Source organism: Cebus imitator, unplaced genomic scaffold, assembly GCF_001604975.1.
Source record: "Cebus imitator isolate Cc_AM_T3 unplaced genomic scaffold, Cebus_imitator-1.0 Scaffold56, whole genome shotgun sequence".
NCBI classification, from domain to species: domain Eukaryota; kingdom Metazoa; phylum Chordata; class Mammalia; order Primates; family Cebidae; genus Cebus; species Cebus imitator.
Window position 1 is genome coordinate 716,857 of NW_016107371.1, and position 20,857 is coordinate 737,713.

Below are 20,857 nucleotides of genomic sequence, written 5' to 3' on the forward strand. Positions count from 1 at the left end.
CCTCAGCCTCCCAAGTAGCTGGGATTACAGGTGTGTACCGCCACACCCAGCTTGAAATAACATTTTTGAAATGAAACAACTGGCCGAGTGTGGTGGCTCATGCCTGTAAGCCCAGCACTTTAGGAGGCTGAGGTGGGTGGATCACTTGAGGTCAGGAGTTTGAGACCATCCTGGCCAACATGGTAAAACCTCATCTCTACAAAAAATACCAAAAATTAGCCAGGTGTGGTGGCACACATATGTAGCCTCAGCTACTCGGGAGGCTGAGGCAGGAGAAAGGCTTGAACCCAGGAGGTGGAGTTTATGGTGAGCTGAGATCATGCCACTGTACTCCAGCCTGGGCAAGAGAGCAAGACTCTGTTTCAAAAAAAAAAAAACCAAAAAAGCAAAAAAACCAAAACCCTAAACTAAAATTTCCAAAACACCTGAATTTAATGAGTAGTGTTATTTTACATTTTTGCAACTTTCTTTAATGCCTGGCATAGTAGATGACTACTGGATTCTCACATCTTCTTTATTCAGTCTATTACAAAGTGTTATTTTGATTAAAGAATCCTGCTTCACACTGATAGATGGAAAAGGAAAATATGTTTTCATAACTTTTTCATATAACTGTAGATATTCTTTGATACCTCACCAAAATGCAAAAGTGGTAGTTTTTTTTTTGTTTTTGTTTTTTTTTTGTTTTTGTTTTTTAACATTTATGCTTTTATTAATTAATTAATGGGCTACTGCCACAATGCTTTTCCTCTACATTTTTGGCTGCATACTTTTTAATCACTTTTTCCTATATTAATAATTTGGTAAGATTTTCTATAGTGAGAACAAAGATAATTCAGTCTTTCTTCTATGCTGATTCCACTTACATATGATATCTAGGATGGTCAAATTCATAGAGAACTAAAGTAAAATGCTGGTTACCAGGGGCTAGCAGGGAGAGGAATGGAAAGTTGTTTAATGAGTATAGAGTTTTCGGTTGGACAAGATGGAAAGAGTTCTAGAGATTGGTTGTACAGCAAGGTAAATATACTGAATGACACTAAATTATATGCAAAGATGGTTAAGATGGTAAATCCTATGTGTATTTTACAGTTAAAATTTTTTAATCTCAAAAAAAAAAAGAAAACTTGAAATGCCTTAAATCTTACAGTTCAGATATAAGGAAAAGTGATTGATGTGTTCCCAAATTTAGGATTTGACAATAAAAAATTCATGACACTGTCAATAACAAGTTATAAAACTGACAGAAAAGTGGTAGTTTTTAAAGGTTAATTGCAATGTGGAAACTGAAATCATACATTGAACTTTCTCTATTACATTAAAATCTGTAGGCCTGTCTTGTACTTTGAATAGACCTTATACTTGTATGTGATTCCATAACATCACACATTGGCATTTGGAAATAGTGGTTGATTGAGTTATTTGAATTTTCTAAATGTTAATGTGCTTCGTGATACATTAACAAAAAATCACATCCATTAATCTCATCAGAAAATAAAGTACTAGAAAGTTATCAGTAGTGGTGGATGTAAGTTTTCAAAAATTTTTTTTCTTTTTTTTTCTTGAAAGCTTAAATTTTATCATTGGCAACAAATACTGTCAGTTGTTTTCCTTGAAGCGATAGACTCTCGGTTTATTTTTGAGACGTCAGCCAAACACTCCAGTCTGAACACATAGTTTGTCAGTCTGTCATTCTTTCAGGTAAAAATGAAATCCCTTGAAAAAAGCAGCTAGTTCAACTCCCACTCAAACCACCGCTCAAGTGCTTTTCCTTGAGGCAATCGTTGTATTTCAGTATGCAGCTGAAGTGCTTTTCATGTGCTTCCTGCTTTGTCACACAGAATATTAAAAAGGTTGATACCCAAAGTTTGAGACTGATCAATCTATACTGCTTCATGAAGGACATTCTCAAGTGAAATTAGCATGTAGTTGCTTGTTTGTTTGCTTGTTTTGTTTTTATTGTGACAATAAGAATGTAATGCCTCAAGTATAGTTTAATGCCACTGTCTTGATTCATGTAAGAAACTTGAACTTTTGCCCAACATTAGGTTTGTACCATAACCACAAATGTCAACAGAGGGAATAAGGCAAATATGTCTCAGTATTATTATGGAAATAGCTTTCAACTCACAGACCCTTGAAAGTCTCTAAGGGATGGCCAGGTGTGGTGGCTTACACCTGTAATCCCAGCACTTTGGGAGGCCGAGGTGGGTGGATCACGAGGTCAGGAGATTAAGATCATCCTGGCTAAGACGGTGAAACCCCATCTCTACTAAAAATACAAAAAATTAGCCAGGCATGGTGGCAGGTGCCTGTAGTCCCAGCTACTAGGGAGGCTGAGGCAGGAGAATCGCTTCAACCTGGGAGGTGGAGGTTGCAGTGAGCAGAGATCACACCACTGCACTCCAACCTGGGTAACAGAGTGAGACTCCATCTAAAAAAATAAGAAAGTATCTAAGGGATTTCTCTAGGTGTCTACACACCATACTATGGAAATTGTTGCGCTTTAATTTCTATATCCTGTCTTTATCCTAGTAATTGTTATCTATTACTCTTATGTACAAAGCAGGATCAATATGCTTTTTATTTTATCTCATTATTACTTTTTTTTTTTTTTTTTTTTTGGTAGAGAGAGTCTAGTTGTGTTGCCCAGGCTGGTCTCAAACTCCTGGCCTCAAGCAAGCCTCCCACCTTGGCCTCCCAAGGCGTTGGAATTATAGCTATAAGCCACTGTACTGGGTCCAATACACCTTTTAAACAACTGCTCCTATCACCTTTCATTTTAGTTTGGTATTATCTTTAAGAATTCTTTCTTAGTGGTATACATTTCATTTCCCTGATCAGAAATCAGTTACAATTAATTTAATATTTTACTGGCTTACATGATATTCTCTGATGGCTGTATCAATTTTCTTATTTATCCATGCAAATCTTTCTTCACTTCGACTCAGGCATAAATTTTTCAAAATGGATATATGAGTGGAATCGTTTTTGAATTTTTTCACGACTAAAAAGGTCTTTATTTTGCCATTACACTTGATTGATCTTTTGTTGTGTTTAGACTTTCATGTTTAAATTCCTTTTCTCTTGTCTAGCAGCATTTAGTGATGTGGATGAGAAGTTTATTGGCTGGCAATTTCTTGTTCTGTTGAATATTACTCAAGTTTTTTCCAGTAGTTGTAGCATTTTAAAATTTAATCTTTAACCCAAAAATTTCACCAAGAAATGAATAGAAGTGCCACTTTTTCATTATTCTTTGCAACACTTTGGTCCCTTTCATTCCTAATACTCAGGTGTGTTTTCAGCTGTAAGACATTATTATTCTAGTCTAGTCTAGTCTGTTTTCCCTTCGTGTATTTATTTCTTCTCTTTCATCCTCTTCAGTGCTTTTTCTGTAACTCTTGTTAATTGAGCTTTATACCTGTAATCATCCTGCATGCCTTTTAACTTTGTCTTAAGATTTTTGTTTGTTTAAAAACTAGACAATGCTTTGATCACTCAGTTTACTAATTCATTTTTTTGCTGTTTTTCCTATTCACTCCTCTTACAAAATTTTTATTTTAAAAATCACGTAATTTGTTTTGAGGTTTTTGTTTTCTAGTAGCCTGTGCTTACCTTGTAGGTGCAGTAGCTTTTTTTTTTTTTTTTTTTTTTCCTAACAAGCGAAAAATCAACCACAAAACTACAGTAGCCCTAAAGTTGGAATAGCAATAAGTCAAATTGCTGCTGGGGTTCCCAGATGTACCTGGGGTACATGTGCCCTCATTGCAAGGCAGGAGGTAGGCACGTGACTGTGCATTTAGGTATATCTGTGACCAAGAATAATCAGATAAATGGAAACCACTGGAGAACAGGAAGCAGTAGGAATTTTTCAGCAGGCAATCCCACAGCGCGCTGCTCTTTTCCTGCTCTTTGTGTCTGTATCCTCTGTGGTTCCGGTTCCAGCTGAACCGGTGACAATCCCAAATCACTTCTTCCTCTTTCTCAGTCTCTCATCATCTTCAGACTTTCTGGAGATTGAAGAACCATTCAAACCAAATCTTTGAGCCGTTTCTGTTAGCTTATCCAGGTTCATCATTGGTTTGTTGTCAGATGACAGACTTCTGTGGGAACTGAAGAAGTCCTAAGCTAGCTGCCCAGGTAGTTTTCTTGCTCTACAAGCTCACAGGTACATGGACTCGTTCCGTCCTCTTCTGCATTCTCTCCACCTATTTCAAACATAATTTTTACCACTTTCTTCTCTGCTTCCACATCAACTGTTTTTTTCAGGGAGTTCTCCCTCTTTGACAGGGACTTCTATGGGGCTTTGTTTCTTCTTCCTCTGTTTTGTCTCCCAGTACATCATCTTCATTTGCCTCTTCCTCAGTGGGCTCTGAAAGATATGCCTGGAGCCTTCTGATGACATCTTGTTGTTATTTCCTTGGTCTCCAAAGACATTCTTGCTTTAGTTCAGCAATCTTCTGCTTATAGCGCCACCGTCTTGGTCACCATCTTGTTACCCCTCACTCCAGGAGACCCCCACCCACTGACTCCCCAGTATCTTCCATTTAACATTATTTTCTGTATCCAGCATTAATTATTTTCCATATAAATAACCTTTTTTGCTTATCTTGGGGCTTCTCTTTTACTCATGTAAGATTCCTTAAATATCTATTTATTCTCATATCAAAAGTGAAGAGTCAGACTGAAGACTTTTCAGCCCGGGCAGGGGGCTGTTAGCAGAATGGAGCTCACTCTTCCCAGGGTGGCTGCAGAGTGGAGCTCACTCTTCCCAGGGTGGCTGCTCTCTTGTTCGAAGTTCTGGCCACAGGCTCTGAGGGTACCCGGAGGGTCCTTTGCATATATACAAGTGAGGCCCAGCAGTGCAAGCTGGGGGTTACACTCATGAGAAGACCTTTCTGTTGCTTTGAGCACGTTGTTTTTCTCTGTTTCCATTTGTGGCAGTTTGAAGTTACTCTAGATGTTTTACCATGTTATTTTTCTCTCTGGCCCTACGAACCTCAAAGGCGGACTCCTCTGTATGTAAGAAGCCAACCAATGTTGCAGTTAGTTCCATTAGGCACATTGTACAGGAAACGGCTTGGCCGTAGGCACTGAAGACTGAGTTTTCCAAGCTCAGAGAGAAAGCCAGTCCTCAAGCACACGTTGGTGGAGTACAGCCTTCTTAACTCTGGCTTCTCCTTTATTCCAGTCTCTTCTGTTTTCTGTCTTCTAGAATTGCATTAAAATTTCTGTTTTCCACATTGGCTGTAAATGTTAGAGGTAAACACGTGAAATGGTGTTTAAATGGAAATCGGTACTGCAGGCTTATAAAGTGCTTTTGTGCTTTCTCTCTCACTGCTAGAGATTCAGCTGCTGTCATTCCCTCAGAAAAACTGACTCTTTTTAATTTTCAAAGCTAATTTGGTTATAACATAATTCTTTCCTTTAAAAATCATATTTTCACTCTTAAAGGTATTTCCCAATTTCTTAATCTATATTTCTGTTAAATGGATTATTTGCTATCATTTTTCTGCAGGACATTTAAAAATAGATGACCTCTAGTAATATTATACTAGAGATAAATTAGGACTTGCTACTCATCACCCCATTCAATTCATTCAATAAATATGTGTTACCTGCCTCTCTGCCTGATGTGTACTCTCTAGAATGTTCCAGGATCTTGGAATTCTACAAATAATTTAAACATGTTGTCCTTCAGGGAGCTTACAAAGTCCCCATTTGCATAATTTCTCTATTATTCTGAATTTGGACATCATCCCGTTATACTGGTCTTTTGTATCCAGTCTGTTTATGAGTTTTCCTTTTCAACTAAATTTTTTTCTAATTGTGAAAATAGAGCATGGTCAAGAATAGGAAATAGAGAAGTATACATAAGAACTCAGGCTCTGAGGTTGTGCACGGTGGCTCACACCTGTAATCCCAGCACCTTGAGAGGCTGAAGCAAGTGGATCACTTGAGCTCAGAAGTCCAAGACCAGCATGGGCAACATAGGGAGACCTCGTCTCTACAAAAATAAGAAAACTTGGTCAGGCATGAAGGTGCACACCTGTGGGGATCACTCTGGAGGCCGAGGTAGGAGGATCACTTGAGCCTGGGAGGTCCAGGCCGCAGTGAGCCATGAGCACACTATTGCGCTCCCCTAGCCTTCCAGCCTGGAGGACAGAGCAAGACCCTATCTCAAAAGAAAAAGAGAGAGGGAGAGAGAGAACTCAGGTTCCAGGATGCAATGCTGATCTAGTGCCGACTGTTACCTGAAACTGACCGAGTTACTTAACACTCTGTTCTCAATTTCCTCAACTGTATGAAGGGCATGATATCCATATCTGACTTTAAGTTTGCTATTAATATAGCGAGTACATGAGTTAACCCATGTAAGGGGCTTAGAACATTAGCTTGCATACAGTAGATGCTCAATAAGTAGTATGACGTTACTGTTGAAGATTACTTGAAAAGTTAAAAAGTAGATGCAAATAAACATTCACCTATGATCATTGTTAACATTTTGGATTTTGATTTACACCCACACCACTCACACGCACACACTCTCTCTCTGTCTAACCAATTTTAGTCATTTTATAAGTTGCTACCTACAAATTATCTCCATTTTTAAATTATTTTCTTGTACTCTTCCTTCTACTTTCTTTTGTGATACCCTTCTCATTGTTTCTAGAGCTCAATGGGTTACGTTTCCTGTAGCTCCTCAATTTTATTTCTAATCCTCTTACTTCATAGGTGAACTAAGAACATGCTTAGGGCAGTACAAAGCTGGGGCACCTGAGAGAGAGAGCAAGAGAGGAAGAGAGAGAAAGAGACAGAGCAAGACCATGCTTCAAGCAGTAAATCAGTATATTTTGCAATCAGTATCTAAAATGAAAACATCTTAATTTCAATGAACATAAATATTGTTTTGCAGTTTATTGTTTTATGTAGTAGTTATAATATTTTCGCTGAATTAATTGAATCTTCTCTTTCCCAAGCATAGCCATCTTTAATGTGAAGCTTATCAATATCATCCTGGACTTATGGATTTATTTCATTTCCTAGGACTCTTAGACCTGTTAGGTCAATGGCAAAAGGTCAGAGTCATCAAGGACAAGCTCTGAGCATAGAGTCTTCCAAATAAATTTTAACTCTTGTTCTAACGTGGAAAGTATCTGCTGTCTCTTGTGATTTGCCTTTAGCAAGCACCAAAAGGAAGGATATTGCTGAAAGCAACTAGCAGTCAAACCATCGTTGTTGGCATTTAAATTGTGACATTAACCCTGGGTAGAAAAATTGGTTCATTAGCTTCCATTTGAAAGTCTTATTCTGTTAATGGGAAAAAGGCCAATATTCCAAAAGAGAAAAAATTATCACATTTTGAACCTTTGCTCTTTCATTTTGGTTCTGAATATGGTCTTTTTTTTTGGCCAGGAAGCTGAAATGATTCCATAAGCCAGTAATCGGCCACAGTGAATCAGCTACAAGAAACTGAGGTGAATCTCAAGTGCTCAAGACTCAGAATATAGGCTATTTAGAGAGCAGAATTCATGTGCTCTCAAGATAAAGGCTGTGTGTGTGTGCACGTGCGCACGCACGTGTATATGAGAGAAAGAGAAAGAGGTAGGGGACAGCATACATAGCATGAAATCCTGGAAAATATATAAATGTTTCACCACTACTTCTTAAAGCAAGGGAAGTGGTAGAAAATTTTTTTTTGACCCTTCGTCAAGTGAGTGTTGGGAATGATGGACAACAGGTAGAAGAAAGGAGTTCTTAATATCGGGCCTTTGTTGATTGACATTGAGCCTTCCCCTCCAGTTGCTTCAGGTCTGAATGTAAATATCCTTGGTTTCCTAGCTATAGCTCACTTTTAAGGAGAATAGAAGAATGAATCCCCACTTTTTTTTATTTGAAGAAGAGAATTAAGAGGGAGGAGAAAGATAGTTCAAATTTGATAGAAGCTTTTTAAATGAAATTTGTAATTATGCTTCCTAAAACCAAAGCAACTTACATTTGCATAGCACTTATAGCTCACAACCAACTTTACAAATATGCTGTGAATTGATTTTATGAAAATGAAGAGTGAAGCTCCTCCCATTCTCTCATTAATATTTTAAGCCTCATCTTTTACTTCAATTCCTCAATGGAGATGGAGCTTTTATTCATTCATTCAACAGGTGTTAATTGACTACCAAGTATGTGGCAGGTACAGTTCAAGGTGCTAGTGATATATTCATGAACAAAACAATCCCAGCCCTGTGGAGCTTATGCTGTAGTGGAGGTAGACAGACAAGGAACATTGACCGCAATAAAAAAGTAAGTTACATTATGTTTAAGGAGGTGATGGCTGTTGTGGAAAAAAGAAAAAGTAGAGAGCTGGGTAAGGAAGACAGCAAGTTTTAAAGGAATTGGAAATTCCAGCATGAATGGAGGCAGGTTGCTGCATTAAATAGGGTAGTCAGGTTACGTCTCATGGAGGTGAGATTTGGACAAAAGCTTAAAGGAGGTGAGAGAGTTAGCCATGGGTATTTGGGGTAAGAACATCCTGGGAAGATGAAACAGCTCACATCAAGGCCTTAAGGTGGGAGCAGTGCGGTAGGGTGAGAAGGAGAGCATCAGAAGAATAGACTGGAGAAGGAAGGGACCCATACACCTGGAGGATGTGGTAGGTTACTGTAATAACCCTCCTGTCTATTCTAAAGGAAATGGGGAGTCATGATGGAATTGAGCGTGAGAAGGGCATGATGTGATTTCCGTTTCAATGGGATTTCTCTAGATGCTGTTATGTTGAGAATAGACTGGAAGGAGGGAGGGGTAATCATAAAAGCAGGGAGACCTATTAGGAAACTATCATTTTCTACTGCTGTTAACATACTATCTCGAAACTTAGCAGCTAAACTAGTGTACATTCATGATCTCACGCTCTTTCTGAGGAATCTGGGAGCAGCTCGGTTGTGAGTTCTGGCTCAAGGTCTCATAAGGTTGCAGTCAAGTTGTCATCTGGGTTCATAATTGATTCAAGACTTGACTCAGACTGGAGAGTCTATTAAGCTCACTCACCTGGTTGTGGGCTGCCTTCAGTTCTTGCCAGTGGTTTGTCAAGCCTTCAGTTCCTTGCCAAAATATGCCACGATATGGTAGTTTGCTAGTACAAGGGGATGGGATGGGAGTGGGGGGGAGAGTTACAAAGATGGAAGCTGCAGACTTTTATTATCTAATTCTGTAGTGATATACTATCACTTCTACTAGGTGCTATTGGTCATATAGACCAACCCTGGACCAATGTGGAAGAGGGCTCACAATGGTGTGAATTCTAGGAGTCAAGGATCAATGAGGGCCTTACGGGAGGCTGGCTACCGCAGAGACAATGCAATAATCCAAGTGCAAGATGATGGTGGCTTGGACCAGGGTGCTAGCAGTGGAGGTGGTGAGAAGTGGTCAGATTCTGGATATATATTGAAGGTAGAAACAATAGGATTTTCTAATGAAGTGGATGTAACAAAATGAGGAATCTAGTATGACTCCATGTATTGCAATTAGAAGGGTAGAGTTTTTGCCAACAGACAGGAAAGGCTGAGGGCAGACAAGGATTTAAAGTGTTGTGTGGCGCCGACTGAAGAGCAGATGTTTGGCTTCCCTACATTATTTGTCCTGCTCTTCTCTAATCCTCATCATGGCCCAATTAGAGGGCACTACTCTGTGTCTAATGCCCTGCTAGGTACATCACATGCATTTTTCTCTCATTTATCGGATCTTTCACAAATGGGGAAGCTGAGATCCAGACAGGCTGAATCACTTGTTCTATGTGATAGGGCTAGTAAGTTCTATGTGATAGGGATTTGACTCAATAACCATCTCCTTTGGTCAGATTCTGGATGTGTAGGGCTGAGGGCCCCATGGGGTCGCGGGGTGTCCTTTATGCTGTGCTGAGGCGCAGGATCCAAGAAATAAAGAGACAAGACACAGAAGTACAAGGAAAACACAGCTGGGCTCAAGGGGCCACGCCACCTAGACTCAATAACCATCTCCTGTGTTCAAATTCTGGCCAGATTCTGGATGTATTTTGTAGCTGTGTTACTCTGGACAACTTAGTTAACCTTTGTGCGTGTGCGTGTAATATTTGATGGAATGCCACTGTCTTGGTGTTATTGGTGAATCTGACAGCTCAGTGAAAGTTCTCTTTTTTATTTTTTTGAGATGGAGTCTTGCTCTGTCGCCCAGGCTGGAGTGCAGTGGTGTGATCTCAGCTCACTCCAGTCTCTGCCTCCCAGGTTCAAGCAATTTTCCTGCCTCAGCCTCATGAGAAGCTAGGATTATAGGCCGTACCGCTACGCCTGGCTAATTTTTTATATTTTCAGTAGAGACAGGGTTTTGCCATGTTGGCCAGGCTGGTCTGGAACTCCTAACCTCAGGTGATCCACTCACCTGGGCTTCCCAAAGTGCTGGCATTACAGGCGTGAGCCACCGCACCAGGCCTTGAGTGACAGTTTTCTTTGCATAGTCAGTCAACTTTGCATGATACAAATTTAATGGTAGATTATATAATAAATATCACATAGGCTGTACAAGTTTTTAGCAAAGAGAGGCCCTGAAAGACTAAAATGGGGAAAATCCTGAAAAAATTTTTGGAGGATGGGATGTTGCAGCTGGACTTTGATAAGAGTACAGTTTAGATAGAGAAGCAGGAAGGGAATTTCAGGCAGGGAAAGAGCCTGAGCAAAGGTATAGAAGTAGGAATGGGCATCTTTAGGGATCTGCAGAGAAAATGGCTTAATTCCTTCTATTAGGTAGTAGAAGGAAGTAAATTTTGAAAAGTAGATTGGGGTCAGATAGTGGAGGACCTTAAATGTCAGACAGAGGATTTTGGACTTGGTATTATAGGCAGTAAAAAGTCATAGTACGCTCTGAAAAATTAGGTTCTATGAAGATTATTTCACTAGCCTTCAATATGGATAAAAGAGGGGAAAATTGAAGGCATGAAGAGATAAGACTAAAGCTGTAATAACAAATATGGCTTCATGTAAGGGATAAAGAGAAAAAAATAATAGCTAGCATGTATGCAGCTTTTGTGGTGTGTCAGTGTGTTTAATTCTGACAAAAGTAGCAGAAAGTGAATATCATTATTCTGGCTGGTTTGGGGTATATCTTCATTTTATAGGTGAAGAAACTGATACACAGAAATGTTAACTAAGTAATCCAGGGTAACACAACTAATAAGTGGTGCAGACACGATTTGCACTGAGGCAGTCTGGCTTCAGAGTCTGGATTTTGAAACAGTAGATAAGGTTTGGCTTTGAGTGTCTGGGGATAAATAATGATGAGGAGCGCCTGGTTAAGAAATGATGATTAGCTTAGGGTTGAAGACATTGAGTTTAAATTGACAACAAGATTCTTTTTTAAAAAAACTTTTATTTTACATTCAGGGGTACATGTGCAGGTTTGTTGTATAGGTAAACTCATGTCATGAGTTTGATGTACAGATTATTTTATCACCCAGGTACTAAGCCTAGTACTCAATAGTTATTTTGTATGCTCATCTCTCCTCTCACCGTCTACCCTCTGGTAGGCACCAGTGTCTGTTGTCTGTGTCCATTTGTTCTCATCTTTTAGCTCCCACTTATCAGTGAGAACATGCAGTATTTCTATTCCTGTGTTAGTTGAAGGATAATCACTTCTGGCTCCATCCATGTTCCTGCAAAAATAATGATCTTGTTCTTCTTTATGGCTGCATAGTACTCCATGAGGTACATGTACCACATTTTCTTTATCCATTCTTCCATTGATGGGCATTTGAGTTTATTCCATGACAAAAGGATTCTACGTAGAAATACAAAAATGGTTCTCACGTAACATATACCTGTTAGTCATTAAGGTAGAGGAATGAAAGCTGTAAGAATTAACGATGGAGAGAAATAAGAAAAGGGCCAATGAATGGTCAGAGTTAGAGAAATAAGAGGAGATTTCAGGTATTAGAAATTAGAAAAGAATAGTTGGCTAAAGAGAAGAACCACCTTAGCATAGTGTCTCACAAGTAAAGCAGGATTTTACAAAAGTAAAAAACAGCCGAGAGTTAAGATCTGAGAACAGTCCACTGTACCTTTGAGCTGGTTATTAGTAGAAGCAGTTCTATGGAGGGTACTACTACTATCTATTATCTATTGAAAATCTGTAATGTACCCGGGACTTCATATGTAAATATCTGAGTGGCTCCTTTAGAATATATCATGATACGGAGGAAGAGATGGAAGCTCAAAGAGATACTTGCTCATCAAGGAGATGAACAACTCGTCTAAATTTACTCATTGATAACCTGAAGTTACTCAACTCCAAAAGCAACTTCTCCCTAGATCAAGACAAAAATTCCATAAAACACAAACCAATGCCCTTGTAGGAGCTATGAAAGAAATGGATACGAGAAGTTGATTAAAAGTAATTTTATGTGCAGACTTCACCATCCTAGTTTTTCCTTTGTTATTTTCTTTTAATTTGTTTTCTTTTCTTTCCTTTTTTTTGAAATAGAGTCTCACTCTTTTTGCCCAGGCTGGAGTGCAGTGGTGTGATATCAGCTCACTGCAACCTCCGCCTCTCAGGTTCAAGTGATTCTCCTGCCTCAGCCTCCCAAGTAGCTGAGACTGCAGGCACTTGCCACCACGCCCAGCTAATTTTTTGTATTTGTAGTAGAGACGGGGTTTCACCGGCTTAGCCAGGATGGTCTCAATCTCCTGACCTTGTGATCCACCCGCCTCAGCCTCCCAAAGTGCTGGGATTACAGGTGTGAGCTACTGTGCCAGGTGAGGGCTGATTTTCAATAGATCATAGAGCGGTAGCTGCCCTACTACATAAGAAGCCCTGACCCAGAAGCAGATCATCCACTGATGATTTAGCACTGGGTTCCCCATGAACGTGCATTCCGTGACCGGCATTGCCCTAGTTTTTGTTTTCGATTCCAAGTGTCTTTTACAAGTGGATTTGTGTCTGGATCTGTTGACCGTTACTGCACATATCTTTAGAAGGGGGAAATGTTATGTGTTAAGCCTATGCTTCTTCCCAGCAAAGCATTCCTGCATTGACTCCTCTGTACTAAGGGGAGCATGGAGAGGGTTGTCCTGGCAGAGTGATCTGGAGCCATGCAGGCTGGCTGGTCTTGGTCTCAGCCGCACAGCTGGGTGGTCCCTTTCATAGCTTCAGCTGATGACTGGTCTCTCAGCCATCTTCCAGTGTCCACAGAGTGAAGTCATGGATTAAAGTAAAGGAATGAAAAAAAATTGTCAATGTGAAATGACAGCCTTGCTGTGATTGCTCTGGTGATCACTGAAATTTTTCTCCAAAGAAGGACCTTGAGATCGAGTTTACAATAACTCTTTACCGTTCTGTGTTTGAGGACATAGCCCACCTAAAGCCTTACAAAGGACATTTAAGAAGTGGTCCAGAGTAGAATTAGAATTGCCCTTCAAAAAGAGCATTAATAAAACAGCTTCAGAGTGTTCCTAACTCTGGTGAAAGCTGCTCTATGAAACTTTCCTTTCTTTACAGTCTATATTTTTGTTCAGTGTACCAGAGAGATTATTCTGTTTTTATTAAATTAAACTTCATTCAACAGTGCTCTGTACCAGGGAGATTATAATCTACAAAGAAAAAAACCAAAGTCATTACCTAAAGGGAAGAGCATAAAAGGCCCCTGTGGCTGTCAAGAATGGCAAAGAAATGGCTAATAAAGTTGTGATTTCCCCGAATATTGTTTCCACTGATTATGTAAGGACTCATCAGCGATTTCATTATGGGAGAAAGACTGATGGAGCTCTTACATTTATGAGCAAAGCTTTGTGCCAGGAAAGATGAAATCAACAAGCTAAGAGACCCAGCAGGAGGGAGTAGGGATTTTAAGAAGGAAGATTTAGGGGAAAACCTCTCCAGTGAATCAGGGCATATCTTAGTGAAAATTGAGACTTGGCTCTGATCCTTCAGCTTGGTGCTTCCTGCTAAACTTTTGAAATGTAGCCAGTGTTATAATTAACACCTCACCCCACCCCCGCTCCTCCACAGCAATGTGTACTTCTTTGAGGCATGACAGAGTAAAATCCTTATCCTTTTCAATGGTGTGATAATTCCAAATAATGTGAAGTCCTTCCCACTGGACTGGGCATTATTGGAAGTTTGCATGATGCCTGTGCCCTCGTGAGTAATGACCGAGATTCCAAATCCTCTATTTACTCTCCAAGTGAAGGCTGCAGACCAGGCAACCAGGGTGGCCCCAACTAATCAATTGTTGGGGGTTAGGTGACACTGTCATAGCCCAGGCCCACTACCTCTGCCTTCTTAGTTCTTCCCGGAGGCCTCATGATAGACCCTCAGGAGTCCACCAGCATTTCCTGTCTCCAAATCCAACCCTGCATAGTTAGAAGTTTTCTACATGGAAATGTTATTTTATCATTAAATATGTAAATTTTTCTAACGGAGTCTCCAAAATAAATACAAATGTGCTCCTTTTGTAAGAAAATGCCATTATTCTGTACTACCAAAATACCCTTCACTTTATTTTATTTCAGTTTTGAGATGGAGTCTTGCTCTGTCACCCAGGCTTAAGTGCAATGGCATAGTCTTGACTTATTGCAACCTCTGCCTCTCCAGTTTAAGTGATTCTCCTGCCTCAGCCTCCCAAGTAGCTGGGATTACAGGTGTGCACCACTGCACCTGGCTAATTTTTGTATTTTTAGTAGAGATGGGGTTTCATCGTGTTAGCCAGGCTGGTCTCGAAATCCTGACCTTGTGATCTGCCCACCTCAACCTCCCAAGGTCCTGGCATTATAGGCGTGAGCCTTATCCTTCACTTTAAAAAGCGTTTCTCACATCCCTCCATTTCAGCATTGACCAGCACATTCCCACCTATGCTTCAGCTTTGGTAGAAACATTGGCCCACTTCTTTGTCCTCTCATTAGTTCCCTCTGTCGTGTGCCCTCACAACACCACCTGTGTCCTTTCTCACACGGATGGCCCTGTAATAGTGATATTCTCTCTCCCTGGCAGGTGCATGTGGTAAGGAAGAGTATGTCACATGCCACTCCATCCTTAACCAGCACAATGTCTAGCACCTATTAGGCTCTTAATAAATATTTTAAGAATATAGTTAAATGAACAACTTAAATTTCCCTTCAATTAATGACTATCTTTAAAGCTTTTAAATTATACTCAACTTTACTAAAAATGAATATATCCACAAACTTTACAGGAACATAAAACTGTGCAGTGATAATCATACCTGTGATTTGTAAAGCACTCTGCAGTTTGCAGAATCCTATTTTTTCAATTATTTGATTTTCATAAGCACGTTGTAAGTTAAGTAGGGTGGGCATTGCTATTCCTATTTAAGGCAGAAGAAACTGAAGGTTAGACGTTATCCAGCTTCCCCCCACTGTAAATAGTGAACAAGTACCTTCTTCTAAGGCCTATGCTGCTCCATGTCACGACGGTGCTCAATGGTATCGTAGTAAGTCTGCCAACCAGGGTGTTTTCTCATGTATTCCAAGAAGCCTCATTATACCCTTGTAATCCAACTCATTTGCAATTGAGTCGATGTTCTCTTTTTCTTTCCAATGAGTTTCACCAAACCACTGGCTCAAAGAGCCTGATTCAGAGGCCTAGCAACCATCTAGCCCAGAATTCCACTCAGCTAAACATGCCTTTCCCATCTGCCTCACCCAAATATGTCTTATGTCAGTGTCCTTTTTCTGACCTTATATCAAGGCATGCACCATGACAGCACATAAAAGGCCCTTGACACAGTCTTGGTTGTGAGTTTACACCAGTTCTCCATCACAGAGTGAGCTAAGGAACCATCTACCATTAGGAGATCTCACAGGAGTGTCAGCAAAAATAGACCTCTTTTTTTCCCCTCCTTTTCTTTATTTTCTACTTTATTTTATTTCTACGTTTTTCATTTCAATAGCTGTAGAGGTACAGGTGGTTTTTAGTTAGATGGGTGAATTGTATAGTGGTGAAGTCTGGGCTTTTAGTGCATTTGAAAAGTGTACGTTGTACCAATGTTTATTACATCACTCTGTTTGCCTTTGCGTATCCATAGCTGCTTAGCTCCCACTTTACGTGAGAACATGTGGTATTTGTTTTTGTCATTGTTACTGAGTTACTTCACTTAGGATAGTAGCCTCCAGTTCCACCCATGTGGCTGCAAAAGACCTTATTCATTCTTTTTTATGGCTGAGTAGTATTTCATTGTGTGTTTGTGCACACCACATTTTCTTTATCCACTCATCGATTGATGGGTACATAGGTTTTTTCCATAGCTTTGCAATTGTGAATTGTGCTGTAATAAACAGACAAGTGGAGGTGTCTTTTTTTTTTTTTTTTTTTTTTAAATATAATGACTTCTTTTCCTTTGGGTAAATAGCAATGGGATTGCTGGAAAAAATGGTAGAACTACTTTTGTTTCTTTGAAAAATCTCCATACTGTTTTCCATAGATATTGTACTAATATACATTCCTATCAATGATGTATAAGTGTTCCCTTTTCGCCGCATCTGCTCCGATATATATTGGTTCTTGGCAAAAGGAGACCTCTTTCATGGCTGCATGACCATCAGAAGGCCTTAGCAGTTGCATTTCCATTGACTGATGTTGGTGTTTCCTTCCTTTCACATGTCCCTGCCATGCTACGCTGTGTTGACATAGATGTTACTGAAATACAATATCTCATTGTTCCATTTCAATGAACAAGCATACAAGGGCTAGGAGAGAAGTGACCAAACCTCTGCAGGCTCTGTTATTTGATAGCTGAGTACCTAGCATGGGGAGATGCTGAGGGCTGTCGTGGTCTTTGGGTACTTGAGTTGACACTCACTGGAAGACATTGCCTTGTTTGCCAATTGCTGCTTTATGCAAGGCTGGCTTGGTCAGGATTGACTCCTACCCATTTCTGTCTCTACTGTCAATTCCCCATATAGACTCCCTCATTCTCCATGATGGTCTTTGTAGTTTGCAGCTTGTTTCTTTTTTTCCTACATCTGTCAGCTCATGCCTGTAGCTTGTAGCTTTTATATCACCTAAATATTGTAGAATTCTGTAGCAGCACAGGATCTATAATAGAGTCCATCTCATTACTGTTGTTCCATATCATTTTACACAGCATTACCTGTAATACATTGTGTTTGCAAAGTAGCTTGCATTGCCTTTTGAAATGGAGACATGGGTTGGTCTATAGTTTGCTAGTAATTTCAAGCATAGATTAAACTAGATAAAACAGTTTTCAAAAATCATTAGCATATTGATTACATTTAATTTCTTGCACATATTTATAATGAGAACTCGGAGAATTTTAAATCTTCTCTCTCTTAGGGTTCCATTCTTGCATTCATTAATAAAGAATAATTAGGCCAGCTGTGGTGGTGCACGCCTGTAATCCTAGCACTTTGGGAGGCTGAGGCAGATGGATTACCTGAGGTCAGGAGTTTGAGACCAGCCTAGCCAACATGGCAAAACCCTGTCTCTACTAAAAATACAAAAATTAGCCGGGTGTGGTGGCGGGCACCTGTAATCTCAGTTACTTGGGAGGCTGAGACAGAGAATCCTTGAACCCGAGAGGTTTCAGTGAGCTGAGCTTGTGCCATTTCATCTCAGCCTGGACAAGAGCAAAACTCCGTCTCAAAAAAAGAAAAAAATAATAATTAAATAAAATTACTTGGCCACTAGAATGACTAGATACAAAGCCCTGTGTTTAAAGAGAACCAACTGTCTTAGTCAATTTTGTGCTGCTATAACAGAATACCTGACCCTGGGTAGAAGCTTATTGGCCCACAATTCTGGAGGCTGGGAAGTCCAGGATCGAAGCACGGCATCTGACAAAGGCCTTCTTGCTGCATCATCTTATGGTGGAAGGCGGAAGGGTAAAGAGAGAGCAAGATGGAAAGAGAACAAGAATGGATGAAACCATTTCAGTCACAAGGAACCCACTCCTTTGATAATGGCATTAATCCATTCATGACCTAAACACCTCTTAACGAGGAGTGGGCCCAACACCACGTGGAAGCCCTACCTTCCAATACCATCACAATGTTGATTAAATTTTAGCTTAGATTTTGGAGGGGATGAACATTCAAAGCATAACACCAACATATACTACTGGTACTACTTTTTAAAGACTTAATATTACTTCTCATAGACAGTAAAAACTTAAACCAATGGCTATCGCTTTAACTTTAATCTTCTTCCCTTCCCGCTCCCCCATTCTGGGGAAATAAAAATTAATGTTTGTAGTCATGTAATGTGTATATTATTAGGGGTAAAAAAAATTTTCCCTCTCTGATAATGAACCTCACATTTCTTTTGCTTTTACAGTAATAAAAGACTAGTGGCCTTGGTGCCCATGCCCAGTGACCCTCCATTCAATACTCGAAGAGCCTATACCAGTGAGGATGAAGCCTGGAAGTCATACTTGGAGAATCCCCTGACGGCGGCCACCAAGGCCATGATGAGCATTAATGGTGATGAGGACAGTGCTGCTGCCCTCGGCCTGCTCTATGACTATTACAAGGTAGGTCCCCAGCCTCCACTTTCCTCTTGTTCCTGCTCCAGGACATCCCCTTGCTGGGGAGAAGAAGGAACAGATTATTTGTCCCAGGCCAGGGAACTAACAGTATTTCCAAACTCAGTATAGAATTCAGCCTCTTCCTGTTCTCATTGACCCCTGTTCCCCATCTATGAAGCTCAAATTTATCACTAACCCAGAGGAAGTGTTTATTTTGGGATGAATATTTTTTTTGTTCTTTGTTCACATGCATACATATTCTTTGCATATTATCCTTACTTGTATTACAGATGCTTTCTTGTTACCATTTTTACTTTAGGATTATCATTTTTGCTGAAGGAGGTATATTACATTGTGTGCCTTTATTAGTTCACTTTCACTCTGCTGATAAAGACATATCCGAGACTGAGAAGAAAAAGAGGTTTAATTGGACTTAGAGTTCCACATGGCTAGGGAGGCCTCAGAATCATGGCAGGAGACAAAAGGCACTTCTGACATGGCAGTGGAAGAGAAAATTAAGAAGATGCAAAAGCAGAAACCACTTATAAAACCATTAGATCTTGTAAGACTTATTCACTATCATGAGAACAGTATGGGGGAAATTACCCCCATGATTCAAATGATCTCCCACAGGGCCCCTCCCATAACACCTGGAAATTATGTGAGTACAAATCAAGATGAGATTTGGGTGGGGACACAGAACCAAACCATATCAGTGGTTGTACCATAATTTAGTTATTGCTCAGTGGTTAAACACTTAGGTTGCCTCCAGATTTTCCCACTTATAAGAAATATTCAGGGTTTCTGGATTTTTCAGTTTTAGGACGAACGTTCCCGTGAACACTTTTATGGAAGACTTTTGCAGCAATTTCAAAACCTCATTTTGTTACAACCCTAACTTTCTCCATTTGTATTGATGAATACTAAATTTTTATTTTGAAAAACTCTTAAAGCAAAATAAACATAATGCAGTTACATTACAAAAATTTACTTGCCATATACTACCTATAAAACAGGAGTGTTTCAGGAAATCAAACAAAAAACAGTGGTTTATCTCAAGCATAAAGAACTATGCCTGGTATGACCTACTCCTTTTGAATTATTGAAGTGTAAAAAATCAACAAGTATTTACTGAATGAAATTTATTGCCTGCCTTGATTGTGAACACCTTTGGCTGATACTGGGAACTGGCACAAGTGTGAGGATGGCTGTGTTTATTTTGGTGGTTGGGCACCATGAACTCTTATTTCAGAATAAGGACTGAATCCCACCTCCCTTTCTCCCTCCATCATAAAAAAACCAAAGGTTTTGGCAAAATCTTGCAGGAGAGATAATTTCCCTTTTAGTAACCTTTGGTCTCTGCTTTCTGTTTCCTTTCTGCTTCCTGCTTTCTGTTAACTTTCAGCAGCCTCCACTTCGCAAGCTATTGTCTCCTGTCTCTCCCCCAAAACAGTTCTCACACTTTCAAAAGATCTCCCACTATCACCACCTCTGGCATTGCCACCACACCTACTCTTCTGCCAGAGGTTTCTAAAATTACACATTCCTTTTCCAACTTCTTTCCCATTAAAACACTCAGGAGGAACTCCTCCTGGGGGAGATGATTGAAAACAAAGTGAGGCTTTATCTAAGATGGAGAGCAAGCTATGAGTGGCAGGTGCAGATGACTGACAGGTAGGTCCGACCAGGGTATTTTAAATAAGGATATTGCTAACTCAAATAAATGCATCCTTTATAGTTAGGAAGTGCTGAAGAAATATATAAAGGGCTTTCTATTGGTCTAGGCTTGCTGCAGTCTAGGCTGACTTTCCTGCTTATCAAGAGAGCCAGTGCTGGCAGATTGTGATCACCCTCTTATGAAGGCATAAAACTTCCAGCAGGACTCCTGACATAGCAGGAAGGACTTTAATTTTGGGGAACTTGTGCTCCAGATGAAAGGATACTTTATTTTAAGGCCTAAACTACATTACATGTAAGTAAGGCTATTTTCTCTACAGTGAAGGGGAATTCCTGGGGGGGGGGGGAAGTCTGAAAACCAAAATGATTTCATGGTAGGCTTTTTTCTTCTTCTTTTCTGGCTGTGGTTGTTTTATAGTTTTCATCCTTTCTGATTAAGTATCTCATTTGACAAATGCAAGGATAAATTCTAAATGTTTCGGATCGAAAATTTTCAAAACGTATTGAGGATAGTTGGGAAGCACAGAACTCATTAAATTAGGGTGCCTCGTGTTCTGGGCCATTTCCTGAGGACGTAACTTTTTTGGCAATTCTTTTTTTGTATTAGCTGAGAAAGAGAAGCATACCGTGAAACAAACATAATTAGTAATTCTTTTTTTT

General features: G+C 39.9%; 1 protein-coding gene and 1 pseudogene across 3 annotated transcripts in view; one reads left to right on the forward strand and one right to left on the reverse strand.

The window, feature by feature from the left end:
- The window catches only part of GRHL2 (grainyhead like transcription factor 2), a 184,557-nt gene that overhangs the window by 35,643 nt on the left and 128,057 nt on the right, over positions 1 to 20,857 (forward strand). For all 3 annotated transcript variants that reach the window (XM_037738646.1, XM_017528899.2, XM_037738645.1), the window contains one exon: positions 18,331 to 18,526. In XM_037738646.1, the coding sequence (XP_037594574.1) occupies positions 18,359 to 18,526 (168 nt within the window). In that variant the 5' untranslated portion in view covers positions 18,331 to 18,358. The remainder of the gene's footprint in view (positions 1 to 18,330; positions 18,527 to 20,857) is intronic.
- Positions 3,872 to 4,491, reverse strand: LOC108304645 (annotated as a pseudogene).